Source organism: Mustelus asterias, chromosome 7, assembly GCF_964213995.1.
Source record: "Mustelus asterias chromosome 7, sMusAst1.hap1.1, whole genome shotgun sequence".
NCBI classification, from domain to species: Eukaryota; Metazoa; Chordata; class Chondrichthyes; order Carcharhiniformes; family Triakidae; genus Mustelus; species Mustelus asterias.
The window spans coordinates 139164425-139176673 of NC_135807.1; the positions used below are offsets into that span (position 1 = coordinate 139164425).

A 12249-nucleotide genomic window follows, 5' to 3' on the forward strand; every position below is an offset into this window, starting at 1 on the left:
GGGTTTCCTCCGGGTGCTCCAGTTTCCTCCCACAGTCTGAATGACGCGCTGGTTAGATACATTGGCCGTGCTAAATTCTCCCTCAGTGTATCCGAACAAGCGTTGGAGTGTGGTGACTAGGGGATTTTCACAGTAACTTCATTGCAGTGTTAACGTAAGCCTACTCGTGGCTAATACATGAACTAAAATTAATGCAACAGATTTTACATGTTCACATATGCATCACCTGAGTTAACTTTTACTCAGTATGGATAACACACACAAAACAAATATTACCTTCATCAAATTATCACACATTGATCTCATAAATTGAGAATATATTTAATTTAATGTTTATTTCACTAAAAACCCAGATTATCTTTCCGTTACCCTTTATTTGGCAAAAAATTAAACTTGTGTATCCCCTTAAACTTTAGGTAACGTCTCCATTTATATGACTTTCTATTAAATATCGGAAAGACTGGTGCCTACAATTCAGTGTAACCAATCACCTTCATTGAATAGAATCCCTGCAATGCAGAAGAAGCCATTCAGCCAATAGGGTTTGTACCATCTCTCTGACAGAGTTCCTTGCCCAGGCCCCCTCCCCACTCTTTCCAATCCCCCACCCCATTCAAACAGCAACAGATAAATCTGAATGAGTTCAACTTTTCTACAAGAGATTGAGGTCCCAGTTATCACTGTGCAGTGTTCAACAATCTGGAAGTCCTGAAGCTGCCGGATTTGTTTATCGACCGATTGTAAATAACATTAAAGGTAGATTCTGCTTGCAGCCAAATGAGTGAATTTGGTTTCGATATATATCAGCAAATTCAATGTGGAATTAATGAAACAGTGAAATCGCTGCTAGTCGGGGAAAGCAAACATCATCACTGCCTCTTTAAAAACACTGAGAACAAAGGAGGGAAACATGGCCTGGAATTCTCCGGCCGTTCACGCTAGCGGGATTCTCCGGTCCCGCCAGCAATGCGCCCCGTGTCCCACCGGCGTGGAGGGACCGCGATAGGAATTCCTATTGACAGCAGCAGGACGAGGGAATTCCACCGCTAGCGAACAGTGTGCCACCACCCACCTGCAGGAAACATGGCTGGGAAATCGGAGAATCCCGCCGGCAGGAACACACGGCTGGGAAATCGGAGAATCCCGCCGGCAGGAAACACGTGGCTCGGAGATCAGAGAATCCCACCGGCAGGAAACACACGGCTGGAAAATTGGATAATCCCGCCAGCAGGGAACACACAACTGGGAAATCATAGAAACCCTACAGTGCAGAAAGAGGCCATTTGGCCCATCGAGTCTGCACCGACCACAATCCCACCCAGGCCCTACCCACATATCCCTACATATTTACCCGCTAATCCCTCTAACCTACGCATCTCAGGACACTAAGGGCAATTTTAGCATGGCCAATCAACCTAACCCGCACACCTTTGGACTATGGGAGGAAACGGGAGCACCCGGAGGAAACCCACGCAGACACGAGGAGAATGTGCAAACTCCACACAGACAGTGACCCGAGCCGGGAATCGAACCCAGGTCCCTGGAGCTGTGAAGCAGCAGTGCTCACCACTGTGCTACCGTGCCACCCTTCGGAGAATCCCACCGGCAGGAAACATGCAGCTCGGAGATCGGAGAATCCCACCGGCAGATAAATCGCAGCTGGGAGATTAGAGAATCCCACCCATTGTCTCCTGCCAAGACTTAGATAATTTTCTCACAATTTGAACAAAGAGTAGCCAGAATTACTCCAAGCTCAAATTGGTTACTTTCAAATTCCAATTAATATGCTTTGATTTTTAAATTTTCCATTTAATTTCTAATAATTGTGTTCAAAGGAACTTTCAGAATGTATATTATATATCCTCGAGCAGTAATGGTCGGCAACTATACCCAAGATTAGGGATTCAAACATTGCCTGTTTTCAAATTACATTTTTAATTCAGCTCCCATTTGATTTTAAACATGGGATCGAAACCTATCACTCAGATCACAATTCAGGAGCATCAACATAAAACATTAAATCTCACACCACAACAAAGAAGACCGACACTAATTGTTTATTAGACACACACACACACACACACACACACACTCACACACACACACACACACACACACACACATACACACACACACAGTCACTCACGGAAGCTTCCCAAACACAATCTCCACCCCATTTTTAAAAAATTATTTTCGAATCCCTGCAGTGCAGAAGGAGACCATTCGGCCCATCGAGTCTCCACCGACCACAATCCCACCCAGACCCTATTCGCGTAAGCCTATATATTTACACTGCTAATTTCCTGACACCAGGGTGGCATGGTAGCACAGTGGTTAGCACTGCTGCTTCACAGCTCCAGGGACCTGGGTTCGAATCCCGGCTCGGGTCACTGTCTGTGTGGAGTTGCATGATCTCCCTGTGTCTGTGTGGGTTTCCTCCGGGTGCTCCGGTTTCCTCCCACAGTCCAAAGATGTGCGGGATAAGTTGATTGGCCATTCTAAATTGCCCTTAGTGTCGTGGGATGCAAGGTTAGAGGGATTAGTGGGTAAATATGTAGGGATATGGGGGTAGGGCCTGGGTGGGATTGTGGTTGGTGCAGACTCGATGGGCCGAATAGCCTCTTTCTGCACTGTAGGATTCTATGATTTCATAAGTTAACCTTGCTTCATTCAATCTTAATAATACGCAACTGAAATGAGAATAGAATATTCAACAAAAACAAAGGAAATGGGTTAAAAAGTATTTGTTCTTCAAAACTGCAATGAAAACTCAAAGAAAAAGGTAAATTCTCGAGACATTATGTATAACAAAGTAAGTTTAATAACTTCTTCAGCCACAACCAGCTTCTGAAGTTAATCCAAAGTCTAAAGCATCCCATTTTATTGTCCCACAATCACCATTCTCCTGCCAGAACACAGCAGTTGCTTTAACAATTCCTCTTTCACTTATCCCAACAGGTCCTCCTCCTCACTTCATCTAATTCAAAATACAACGACATACATTGAACTAGCAATTTTAAAACAATCAACAAAACAGGCCACTGAGTTAACAAAAACTCAGCCGAGACAAATCCCACACACTGCAACACTCAGACAGCAACTTGTGTTTTCAATGTGCACTCAGAATGCAATCATTAAAACTCTATTTTGCAGATTGTGTTGTCACAGATCTGAGTTTCACGCCATCTTTACTCCACAGAGGTGGAGGGTTTTTTGCATCTTGCCAATTAGTTTACAATATTTCTGGCTGAGGTAGTTCCTTCCTCTCTCCATTCTGTAACACTGCGCTGCTTGCTTCCCCCTGCTTTATTTTGGTGCAAAGGGCCCCTTCCTTGCAGTGTAAGTGAGGCTATGAGCTCCTGGCTCCAGACGGTCTGTTTTGACAGGGTTTATGGCAGTGGGTGCGAGTGGGACTGACGTTTCTGCCACATACCCACCGCATGGTAGGTTGGTGCATAAAGTTAAATCTCTCAGGATCCAGGGTGAGGTATCGAAATTGATACAAAATTGGCTTCTTGACAGAAGCCAGAGGGTGGTTGTAGAGAGTTGTTTTTCAAACTGGAGGCCTGTGACCAGCAGTGTGCCTCAGGGATCAGTGCTGGGCCCACTGTTATTTGTCATTTATGTTAATGATTTGGATGAGAATATAGGAGGCATGGTTAGTAAGTTTGCAGATGACACCAAGATGGAGTTTAATTTAGACAAATGCGAGGTGATGCATTTTGGTAGATTGAACCAGGGCAGGACTTACTCAGTTAATGGTAGGGCGTTGGGGAGAGTTACAGAACAAAGAGATCTAGGGGTACATGTTCATAGCTCCTTGAAAGTGGAGTCACAGGTGGACAGAATGGTGAAGAAGACATTCGGCATGCTTGGTTTCATCGGTCAGAACATTGAATACAGGAATTGGAAGGTCTTGTTGAAGTTGTACAAGACATTGGTAAGGCCACACTTGGAATACTGTGTACAGTTCTGGTCACCCTATTATAGAAAGGATATTATTAAACTAGAAAGAGTGCAGAAAAGATTTAATAGGATGCTACCGGGACTTGATGGATTGAGTTATAAGGAGAGGCTGGATAGACTGGGACTTTTTTCTCTGGCACGTAGGAGGCTGAGGGGTGATCTTATAGAGGTCTATAAAATAATGAGGGGCATAGACAAGGTAGATAGTCAATATCTTTCCCAAAGGTAGGGGAGTCTAAAACTAGAGGGCATAGGTGTAAGGTGAGAGGGGAGAGATACAAAAGTGTGCAGAGGGACAATATTTTCACACAGAGGGTGGTGAGTGTCTGGAACAAGCTGCCAGAGGTAGTAGTAGAGGCGGGTACAGTTTTATCTTTTAAAAAGCATTTAGATAGTTACATGGGTACGATGGGTATAGAGGGATATGGGCCAAATGCGGGCAATTGGGATTAGTTTAGGGGTTTAAAAAAAAAAGGACGGCATGGACAAGTTGGGCCGAAGGGTCTGTTTGCATGCTGTAAACCTCTATGACTCTATGACATGGGGACTATCCAGAGGTTGATACTGTCCCCATAGCTACAGGTCTCATTTGTCACGCCTCCTCCCCAAGCACTGTCTAACAAGCCCCTCTGAGCCAACTTAAATTTGTCACAGTCTCCATCGACCCCTCTGTCCGAAAAAGCGCACATCAGGATCCTTTGAGCTGAGAGTTACATCATTAACATGTCTATCTCCCTCTGACACTTTGTGTAGTTGGTTGATCTCTGTCTCTGTGCAGTTTGACTTGTGTAAGACTTTCACAGCAGCCTGTGAGTCACCACACCTCTGCTCCCTCTCCACAATCCTCTGTTTAGCCATGTCTCTTTCACACACAACTCTCACTTTCTTTCAATCTGCTTTTGCAAACTGCATCTGACTCATACAGAACACTTGAACTTCATTCCATTGTTCAGCTTCTAAAGCTCTAACACGTGTCAGTTTCCTGCTGCTTCAGTTTACTTTTTTATATTAATTCGTAGGACATGGTATTGCTGGCTGGCCAGCATTTATTACCCATCCCTAGTTGCCCTTCGAGGGTGGTTGGGAGTCAGCCACATTGCTGTGGCTCTGGAGTCACATGTAGGCCAGACCGGGTAAGGACGGCAGATTTCCTTCCCTAAAGGACATTAGTGAACCAGATGGGTTTTTCCGACAATCGACAATGGTTTCATGGTCATCAGTAGATTCTTTATTCCAGATATTTTTTCATGAATTCAAATTCCACCATCTGCCGTGACGGGATTCGAACCCAGGTCCCCAGAACATTCACTGAGTTTCTGGATTAATAGTCTAGTGATAATACCACTAGGCCATCGCCTCCCCGACTGATCTCTGTCTCTCTCACACACAACTCCTTCATAGAATTTGCTATTGCTGTGGCCTTACTTAACTTGGAGACACATTTCTCTTGTCTCCTCCGAGCTTCTTGTCATTCTGCTGGCCAATGGGACCCTGACCTCCAATAACCTTATCAGAATATTCCACCCATTTGGCCACTTGCTTTATAGATCCTCCTGGAGTACCTTCTGCCAGTCTTGAACTTTATTAGCCATTTCCTATCTGCCTTTGTCCTCCCACAATTGATTTGACACAATGTGATTGACAATGAGCCAACTTAACCGTAGACCGCCCAGGGACACCAAATATTGCCCTCAAACTCGAGGCAACTGATGACACTCAAACTCTTGAATTATTGTACAACAAATGACAGAAGTTACAGAGGGACATAGATAGGATGCAAGACTGGGCAGAGAAGTGGCAGATGGACTTCAACCCAGATAAATGCGTTGTGGTCCATTTTGGCAGGTCAAATGGGATGAAGGAGTACAATATAAAGGGAAAGACTCTTAGTGCGGTAGACGATCAGAAGGACCTTGGGGTCCGGGTCCATAGGACTCTAAAATCGGCCCCGCAAGTGGAGGAGGTGGTTAAGAAGGCGTATGGTGTGCTGGCCTTTATCAATCGAGGGATTGAGTTTAGGAGTCCGGGGATAATGATGCAGCTATATAAGACCCTCGTCAGACCCCACTTGGAGTACTGTGCTCAGTCTGGTCGTCTCATTACAGGAAGGATGTGGAAAAGATTGAAAGGGTGCAGAGGAGATTTACAAGGATGTTGCCTGGATTGAGTGGCATGCCTTATGAGGATAGGCTGAGGGAGCTCGGTCTTTTCTCCTTGGAGAGACGTAGGATGAGAGGAGACCGAATAGAGGTATATAAGATGTTGAGAGGCATAGATCGGGTGGACTCTCAGAGGCTTTTTCCCAGGGTAGAAATGTCTGCTACGAGAGGACACAGGTTTAAGGTGCTGGGGGGAAGGTACAGAGGAAATTTTAGGGGTAAGTTTTTCACACAGAGGGTGGTGGGTGAGTGGAATCAGCTGCCGTCAGTGGTGGTGGAGGCGAACTCAATAGGGTCTTTTAAGACACTCCTGGATGAGTACATGGGACTTAATAGGATGGAGGGTTATGGGTAGGCCTAAAAGGTAGGGATATGTTCGGCACAACTTGTGGGGCCGAAGGGCCTGTTTTTGTGCTGTAGTTTTCTGTTTCTAAATCTCCTTTATTGAACTCTACCAAATTACCGCAAAATTACACCAGGTGTCAAACTTCGTTATACACAGTATTTAACCTCTGACTTACTTCATTATCCACAGAGTAACTAACTCTGTGAGGTACTGTAAGATGACTCTGCAACATGTAACAGAATGTCCCTTTTGCACTTTTTATTCGTCGATTGCAGAATGAGGTCCCTGCTGTTTTTAATTCCACCAACAGATTGTCCCCTTTACTCCACAGATATTACGTTGAGATGGTGTTACAGGAACACAGTATGTCCACGGTTAGTCTGGGAATGTACAGGAAGAACGCGACCTACACAGAACAGCAGACAGCAGACTCTATCAATGAAATTCAGCTCATCAAAGCTCACTCTGACATCGCTCATGAGAAACAGGTCAATTCTGAATCATTCACTCCCATTGGTGAGGCTGGGAGGATTGGAGTGGAACTGAACTTCCGCTAGTGGCTGGGTGACCCACATGGTGCTGATGACATCGCACTGCTGAAACCTCCCCGTTTTCCATCTCTGTTGGGAAATTGTTGGATGGAATGGGGGGTTAGGGGTGTGGGGGTGATGTTCGGAGTGGGGGGTGTGAGATAATGTCTAGTTCTGATACTCTGAGCCAGGTTGGCCTGATCCCATCCATATTGTCACAGGTTTGAACATTGTCCCATTTTATTCCCGGCATCATTTGAAAAGCTGCAAGTCATACGAAGGTAAATATTTTAGACGTGTCGACAAATAGAAGACACTGGGGGATGTGTATATTGACCAACCTTGATAGTGGAAGGGGAAAATAGACCAAATAGACCAAAGACCCCCTCCCCGCCCCCGGACGACTGCTTTCCTGGGTGGAAGGTGGCCGTGTTGTGAGGGCACATCCTGAGTCAAGCTGCTAGAAGACCAACTGGCCTTTTTCTGTCCTTTACGTATGTTTTAGGTCGAATGTCACAGTTCATTCACCTGTTCTATTCTGCTCCGGGCAGCTCCTAAGCCCAGGTTCACAAAAACCTTCCTCATGGTGTGGATCCTCAGAGAATGCTGTCTCAGTGCCTCTGCACCCAGGGATGAAGAGCCCCTCACCTTCCCTTCCCAACGTGGGCCCAGACACACCTGTCACAGCCACTGGAAAGGGACAATGATGCAGACATTGCTTACTGGGATGTCTGCAGCGGGGTTCAAACCTTTCCCACTCTATCCATAGCCAGGAACACCAGACCTTGGGCAGAGACTGACTATGAAATGTCCAACACAAAATAAATACAGATTATAATGTAACCTGTTAAAAAATTAACTCTGTTAATGGAGAAAATAACTTTATAGTGAGGATTGCAAGTAGGTTGAAAAATAAACTGCAACCCTCATCTGCAATTTTCACATCTTCTTCCCTTGGGGATGTCTTGTTTTTGTAAAGTTCTCTAATTTCTGGTATCCCACCCAACAATCCAGGGAATAGAATCCTAGCCTTGGTCCTAGATTTTAACCCTTTCAAACCAGGAAATATTGAAACGCCATGGAAAGGCGTGATGTGATCATAGAATCATAGAATCCCTACAGTGCAGGAGGAGGCCATTCAGCCCATCGAGTCTGCACCGACCACAGTCCCACCCAGGTCCTATTCCCCTAACCCTACATATTTACCCTGTTAATCTCCTGACAGTAGGGTCAATTTAGCATGGCCAATCCACCTAACCTGCACATCTTTGGAATGTGGGAGGAAATCGGAGCACCCGGGGGAAACCATGCAGACACGGGGAGAACGTGCAAACTCCACACAGACAGTGACCCGAGGCTGGAATTGAACCCGGGTCCCTGGCGCTGTGAGACAGCCGTGCCAACCCACTGTGCCACTGTGCCACCCTGACAATCAACAATGGGTTTCATAGTCATCAGTAAATTTTTAATTCCAGATATTTTTCAATTCAAATTCCAGCATCTGCCGTGGTGGGATTCGAACCCGAGTCCCAGAACATTAGTTGAGTTTCTGGACGAATAGTTTAGCAATAATGCCACTAGCCCATTGCCTCCCCTTGATGATTGACATGCTGGGTGACCAATAGCAGGAGTATGGGGGAGGGGCAGCTGAAGGTAGGAGTCATGTGATGACATCTCCTGGATCAAAAACAAAACATGCTGGAAAATCCCAGCAGGTCTGACAGCATCTGTGGAGAGAGAATAGAGTCTGGATAACCCTTCATCAGAGCTGGATAGTGTGCAGCCAGTGTGCTAGCGCAGCAACTGACTGACGGCAGACATTACTAACCACTGACTTCGGTCCAAATAACATTTCTGACACATCTTAAAAAAGTCTGAGCCAAGGTTTCGTTTGTCAGAGGATTTCTGAATTCCCTATTCCACTCAAACTTTCCTGGGAAAGACCAATCTCCATTTAAAAACCTTCTTCATTCCCATTTGCCCACTGGATTCAGGCATTCCAAAGATGTGTGGGTTAGGTGGACTGGCCATGCTGAATTGCCCCTTAGTGTCAGGGGGATTAGCAGGGTAAATATGTGGGGTTACGGGGATAGGGCCTGGGTGGGATTGTGGTCGGTGCAGACTCGATGGGCTGAATGGCCTCTTTCTGCACTGTAGTGGTTGTATGATTCTATTCTATGAATAGATGTTTCCAGCCAGAGGTTGGATTTTAAACTCGGGAACCTAGCTCAATATGTGGGAGAGGTTTAATGAGGAAAGCACATGATCTTTCACTGAGACATTTGGCCAATGGCTGAACCAAACCTACCTGCCACTGTCTCCAGCACTGATTGGTGCTTTACTGGTGGGTGACACCCAACTACCTTTCCAAATGAGGCTTGCCATTAGCCAATACAGCTGCCAATCTTCTGTCACCCACCCAGAGGCTGATTCCCTCCCACATGGTCCTGGGATACCCTGAATTGATAGGAGATCTTGGGGGTACGTTACCCCCAGTAATTCCTATGAATTAACCCCAGTGCCTCCCCAATCCACCTTCCCCCCCCTCACCCCCCCACTCCATTTCTAACTCTTCCCATCCTCCTATTCTGGCCTCCTGCACAAAACCACCGATCGACCAATCAGAACATTCTGACAGACCGGCCAATCAGGGCAGTGCAAAGCTGTGCAATTGGGAACAAGTCCATTTTGGACTTTTGTCCCTGACACGACCCTGGTCGCCACGAAGGATTTCTGCGAATGCACAATGTCCCAGAACATCACGTAACACTGGGTGAGTGGGCAGCATTCTGCATGCCAGGGGGCATCCCAGTGTAGCACAGTGCACAGTAAGAGGCCACAGTAAATGGAATGTGAGGGTTGGTTAAAGGGGAGGGGTATCGGGTATAACAAAAAACCTGAACATTCCCGAAAATCTGGAGTAAACCGTTGGGACACCGAGACTGTCCTGGCAAAACCGGGACATCTGGTGCAATAATCTCACTGAGGCCATTCTCCCGTCACTAAAACCCTTTACTTACACGGTGAATAAATCACCGCTTCTGCTGCTCCGGTGCACAGGTCAAAGCCCCAAGACATTCGGTCCCCGGTCTGGGTGGAGACAGCTGGTTTTAAACTCCGGCTGCTCCTTTCCAATTGGCTAGCTCAGTAGGGGGAATCGACACTCTGGGAGGCCAAAGGGGGGATCTGTTAACGATCCCCGTTTCCTCCGATACGGCACGGTAGCACAGTGGTTAGCACTGCTGCTTCACAGCTCCAGGGTCCCGGGTTCGATTCCCGGCTCGGGTCACTGTCTGTGTGGAGTTTGCACATTCTCCTCGTGTCTGCGTGGGTTTCCTCCGGGTGCTCCGGTTTCCTCCCACAGTCCAAAGATGTGCGGGTTAGGTTGATTGGCCAGGTTAAAAAATTGCCCCTTAGAGTCCTGGGATGTGTAGGTTAGTGGGTAAAATATGTGGGGGTAGGGCCTGGGTGGGATTGTGGTCGGTGCAGACTCGATGGGCCGAATGGCCTCCTTCTGCACTGTAGGGTTTCTATGATTTCTATGATTTCCGAGGTCATCAGAACATTGGTCTACCTTTCAGTCCCAGTAACATTCTGCATCCCCTCCAATGATGAGGGATCTTTATTCACTTAAATCCATGAAAAAAATCTCCCTTTTCTTTGTCTGTCGTTCATTGCCGGCTATAATTTAACACTCTCTGATTTCACAATGTTAGATTTTGACCTTGGAGAATTGGAAACCGGGGAATGCAGTCAGTGAGATTCAGAAAATCATCATCTCCAGAGCTTGTCAAACATCCGGGACCTGTCCATACTTGTGGTACAGACTCATCTACAGAAAAGAGCACACAGGTACGGTACAGGTGAATGCAGCAAACACATAACTAGAGCTATGGGCAAATTCACCTTCGTCTCTCTCTGCTTTATCACACCTCCTCCAAAGCCTCCGCAATCTCTGCACTCCTCCAATTCCACCCGCGAGCATCCTTCATTTCCATCGCTCCAATATTGAATCACAGAAACACTACAGTGCAGAAGGAGGCCATTCGGCCCATCAGATCTGCACCAACCACAATCCCACCCAGGCCCTAACCCCGTAACCCCACATACTTACCTCACTAAACCCCCTAACCTATGCATCTTTGGACACTAAGGGGCAATTTAGCATGGTAAATGCATCTAACATACACATGTTTGGACTGTGGGAGCACCCAGAGGAAACCCACGCAGACACAGGGAGAATGTGCAAACTCCACACAGACAGTGACCCAAGCTGGGAATTGAACCTGGGTCTCTGGTGCTGTGAGGCAGCAGTGCTAACCGCTGTGCCAACCCGCCATCCATGGTGGCCGTGCCTTCAGCTGCCTGGGCCCCGAGCTCTGGAATTCCCTCCCTCACCCTTTCTATATCTGCCTTCTTTAAAACGCTCCTTAAAATCTACCCTTTTGGCCAAATCTCTGCTCATAGGCCCTAATTTATTCTCCTGTGGCTCCGTGTCTCATTGTGTTTGATAATTGATGCTGTGACACTCCAGGCTGTTTCTCATTGAGGTTTTCTACAGCGCCTGTGTGTGATCTTACCAGCCAGTCACACCACGCTCCCGCTGCAGCAAAGTTGGAGAATTTGGAACCCAGCTAAATCTCCGTTCGCTGCAGCGGGATAGGAAAATCCCGCCAGCGTGAATGGCCATAACATTCCGGCCTCTGTGTGTGTGATGGAACTGCATGGTGTGACCTCGGGTCACACAGTCTAGGAAAGGTCCAAGGTTCCGTGAGGCAGAAGTTTGTTCTAGACATATTTCCGGCCTAGTCTTCATGATACTAAACCTGAGCCTGAACTCCAAGAGCCTGAGAGCAGGCTAGTGTCCATTGAGGTTTCATTCTGGAGCCATTTAACTCCTAGCTCCAGAAAACTGGGCAGTTTCCGTCATTGGCTGAGGCCAGGTGGTAAGTCTTTGGTGGCTGCACGGATTCTGAGTCAGTTCACCCATCAACTGACGTTGGAATGCCAGATAGTTCAGTCTTTAATGTGCCTTGCGCCTTCACAATGGGCGCAGGCAACCACTGCAGCTAACTGACATTGAGGCTGATACCATGAAACCACAAACACAGGTTGACTGCATTCTCCAGACAACCAGGCCTCATACGTGCAAAAGCACCAAGATAAAAGCAAAATACTTTTATAAGATAAAAGCTGGAATCTGAAACAAAAACAGAAAATGCTGGAAAATCTCAGCAGGTCTGACAGC

At 46.8% G+C, this 12249-nt stretch overlaps 1 protein-coding gene across 1 annotated transcript in view; it reads left to right on the forward strand.

Moving 5' to 3' along the window:
• Positions 1–12249, forward strand: part of pkhd1l1.1 (PKHD1 like 1, tandem duplicate 1) — a 169579-nt gene that overhangs the window by 25787 nt on the left and 131543 nt on the right. The window contains exons 15-16 of the mRNA XM_078215522.1: positions 6803–6959; positions 10718–10853. Coding sequence (XP_078071648.1) covers positions 6803–6959; positions 10718–10853 — 293 coding nt within the window. The remainder of the gene's footprint in view (positions 1–6802; positions 6960–10717; positions 10854–12249) is intronic.